This window comes from Fomitopsis serialis (assembly GCF_022376445.1).
Source record: "Fomitopsis serialis strain Sig1Antser10 chromosome Unknown B0H18scaffold_326, whole genome shotgun sequence".
In the NCBI taxonomy this organism is placed as follows: domain Eukaryota; kingdom Fungi; phylum Basidiomycota; class Agaricomycetes; order Polyporales; family Fomitopsidaceae; genus Fomitopsis; species Fomitopsis serialis.
In genome coordinates this window covers 1-3,876 of record NW_025955286.1, presented here as the reverse complement: position 1 = coordinate 3,876, position 3,876 = coordinate 1, and the positions used below count along the sequence as shown (strand labels likewise).

The window sequence follows — 3,876 nt, the reverse complement described above, 5'->3', positions numbered from 1 at the left end:
GATCGATGGCGCTCAGTTGCTCCCGTACCCGAGTACCATGGCGTCGGCAATGCCACTGTCTGTTGCGTTGACCGAGTTCCACTTCATGCTCCTCTACAGGGACAAGGTCATTGGTATCTCGAACTTGAATGAGCAATTGACTTACGAAGAAGTGCTGCCTTTGGTATGATTATCACACTCTGCGTATGGTGTTGATAAACCTGACCTCTGGGATAAGAAACCTAGCGAGGAGATACGCGGTATGACTGCGGACCCCGTGCGAAAGACATACTGGGTATACACAGACCAATCCCTGTTCGAGCTCGTAGTCGCAAACGAACATCGGGACGTCTGGAAGATCTACCTGGAGAAGGGCAAGTATGACTTGGCTCTCCAGTATACGACGGTTGGTTGTTAATGCTCTACGTGTTCTGCCAGACTGATATTCTCTGACAGACAGCAGCCCAACGGGACCACGTCATGTCGGCCCAGGCGAAAGCGTACTTTGACGAGGCTCGGTACTTCCAATCAGCACAGTGCTACTCTCAATGTTCGGTTAGCTTTGAGGAAGTGATCCTTAAATTCCTCGATGTTGGTGAGAAGGATGCGCTTCGTTCGTATATCACGTCCCGCTTGGAAAGGACCAGGAAAACGGTTGGCAATCTTCCCGCACTGGCTCGTACTTAAGGGCTGACAGGACGTCGCTAGGATCTGTCTCAAAGGATGATGCTTGCGACGTGGCTCGTAGAGTTCTACCTCAGCAAATGCAATGAGCTCGACGACCTCATAGCGTCAGAGTCTGTGTCTCATGACGTTGACAATCTGCGGGCCGAACGTATTATATTGGAGGAGGACCTACGACAGTTCTTCCAGACGTACAAGGTACCTAATAACCCGCTTACATCTCGAGGTCGCTGACACTCCATAGGCGCATCTGGACCCCAGGACGGTGTATGAACTTATCCAAGGGCATGGGCGGACCGATATGTATCTTCACTACGCAACGATCGTGGGTGACCACGAAAGGGTAGTTGAACATTGGGTATTCGAAGAAGATTGGACGAAAGCTATCGATGTCATTGCGCGACAGGTAAGTCACCTGTGTGCCCAGTTCCGAACCTTGCTTACTCGAACCTTGCTCAGTCAAATCTGGACTTGTACTATCGTTTCGGCCCTGTCCTTATTCGCCACGCACCAAAAGAGACTGTTGATTCTTGGTTGCGCCAACCATCCCTCGACCCTATCCGACTCATTCCCGCCCTCCTCCAGTTGCAACATGCACCCCGCGATCCGCTTTCACCCAACCAGGCAATTCGATACCTCAATCATGTCATCTTCGAACGAAGCAACACCGCACCGACCATCCACAATCTCGTCATCACCTTCTACGCCTCCCCTTCCACTCAGTCATCGTCGAGCTCTTCCTCTGGCGCAACCCACCCTGACGACGATGCGCCCCTACTACGTTTCCTGTCATCAGCACCATCAGATCCTCTTACGGGCAAGCCGTACTATGACCTTGACTATGCACTGCGGTTGTGCAAACAGTCAGGCCGGACGCAGCCATGCGTGCATATCTATTCAAAGATGGGTCTATACGAAAGCAGCGTCGACCTTGCGCTCGAGAAGGGCGATCTGGAGCTGGCGAAGATCAACGCCGACATGCCCGAAGATGACGACCAGTTACGGAAGAAGCTCTGGTTGAAGATCGCGAAGTACGTGGTACAGGACAAGCAAGACATCAAGATGTATGTTCGCGCGAAGTTCTGGTCTGCAAACTCTGCTCATTATTCTTATGAATAGGGCTATGCGTTTCCTGGAGAACACCGAGTTACTCAAGATTGAGGACATACTGCCGTTCTTCCCTGACTTCGTTGTTATCGACGACTTCAAGGACGAGATATGTACCGCGCTCGAAGACTACTCTGCACACATCGACACGTTGAAGGCGGAAATGGACGAAGCAACTCGCAACGCCGAGGCTATCAAACAGGATATCAGTGCCCTGCAGAAACGCTTCATCACCGTCGATTCAACGGAGAAGTGCTCGGTATGCCACCAGGCGCTCTTCACTAGACAGTTTTATGTCTTCCCGTGCCAACATACCTTCCATGCCGACTGTCTCATCGGTCTTGTAAGTCACTTATTCCGGCAACTCATGTTAAAGCGAGGCCTTAACGTCGTTTCCAGACGAAGGAGTACCTGCCCGCGCACGCACTCCGGCGCATCGTCAACGTGCAATCGGAACTGATGAAATTGACGCAGAAAGGTGCATTAGATCGCACTGGCAGTGTGAACCCCTCAACACCGCTCCCTCGACAACCCACGTCGCAACGAACACTTCTATCCGCCAACTTCGGCGTTGCACAGAATGGCACTCGCGGTGCTGCCTCGCTCGGGCGCAATCTCCTGTCCGCCGGCGATCGTCTACGGGACCTCATCATCCCAGACGCGCTCGCCAGCGTCGTCACTGCACCTGCTGGCTGGATACCCGGCATAGGCACCGGTGCCACGAAGCGCGTTGGTGGCGAGAAGGACGCGGTCAAAATAGAACGGATGCGCAAAGAGCTGGAAGACGTGCTTGCTGCCAGCTGTCCATTGTGCGAGAGCGTGGTAGCCGGTTTGGACAAGCCGTTTGTGCAGCCAGGGGAGGTGGATTCCAGTTGGACATTATGAGGTGGTTGCTGGTGGTATTGACTCGTTATGCGTGCTGTTTTTATTTGCTACTATCCATTCATAGCGTTCATTGTTGAATGTTTCCACGTACAGGGCTGCTTCTCAGTGATAAGCTTTCCATAATCCTTCGGCCTGCAGTGAAGGTCTGCTCGTCCCGGTGCTCTTTTGCTCTTTTGCTCTCCTCCCACCGATGAGGCCGAAACGGCGTTTTGCGTCCCGACAACTCCGTGCAAATTGTCGTGGGACTAGGGCATATTTGGAATGCGGGATGTGCAGCATTCAATTCACACGGCGCGGGCAGTGGCTAAACTATCAGTACTTCAGTGCGGGAGGTAAGTGATTCTCCCAACTACTACATAGTAGCTTATGTATCCAATGAACAGAAATATGGATGCCGCCGCGCTCTACAGAGCTGGAGCGGCATGCATGTAATCTAAGCGCATTGTCGCTCATGTTCAAACTCCATGACATCGTTCCGAAAACAGTGCAGCCGCTGTAAAGCCCGACCCAAGATTGTCATGCTGAATGAGATGTCCCCGGGTCGTTGTCGAGGGTTCGCACATCACAGAGACTGATCACCTCTGCAAATCGGCCCGTCGGTACCAGGTCTGCCGCATGTTGTCACCCAGGACGACATATACGAAAGCCACCTCATTCTAAAGTGAACGGGAATCTGGGCAAACATCTGACAAGTATAGCAAGGCCCACTTCGTCGACGCATACATTGGGTTCATTGATAGGGCCATCGCTCACGATGAGACATTATATCCCTTTCCTTTCACCTTCGACCCTGAACGTTATCTTGGCCCCGAACCGCAACAGGATCTCCGGAAGTTCGCATTCGGATTCGGGCGGCGGATCTCAGGCCCAGGTGCGTGCTTGTCTACGTTATGTGTCCCGGAAACCTACTGATACAGCCTCGTTGGGCGTTCAGGCCAGCACTTTGCCGAGACATCTCTATCCCTGAACGTGTCTAGCCTGCTTACCGTGTTTAACCTATCGAAGGCGGTCGACGAGCATGGCAGGGAGGTCGACCCAGACGCGAGGTGGACTTCAGGTATCCTCGTTCGCCGGAGCTCCTGGAGTCGTTGGCGGCGGAGCGTACTGCTACGGCCTAGTACTACTAGCGGCAGAATTTGGCAACAGGGCTGCCACTCAATACAAGTTGTTGGACGTACGTGTGTACTTCATGCAACTAAATTATGCTGTACTCGTCGAACC

The 3,876-nt window shown here is 52.9% G+C and overlaps 1 protein-coding gene across 1 annotated transcript; it reads left to right on the top strand.

The window, feature by feature from the left end:
- Window positions 1–3,396: 3,396 nt before the first annotated feature.
- B0H18DRAFT_863089 (uncharacterized protein) lies at window positions 3,397–3,717 on the top strand (the record flags this gene model as incomplete). The annotated part of the gene is made up of 2 exons (XM_048039734.1): window positions 3,397–3,526; window positions 3,590–3,717. Coding segments are annotated over 2 exons (258 nt in total), but the record flags the coding sequence as incomplete, so codon positions are not given.
- Between the last annotated feature and the right edge of the window lie 159 nt (window positions 3,718–3,876).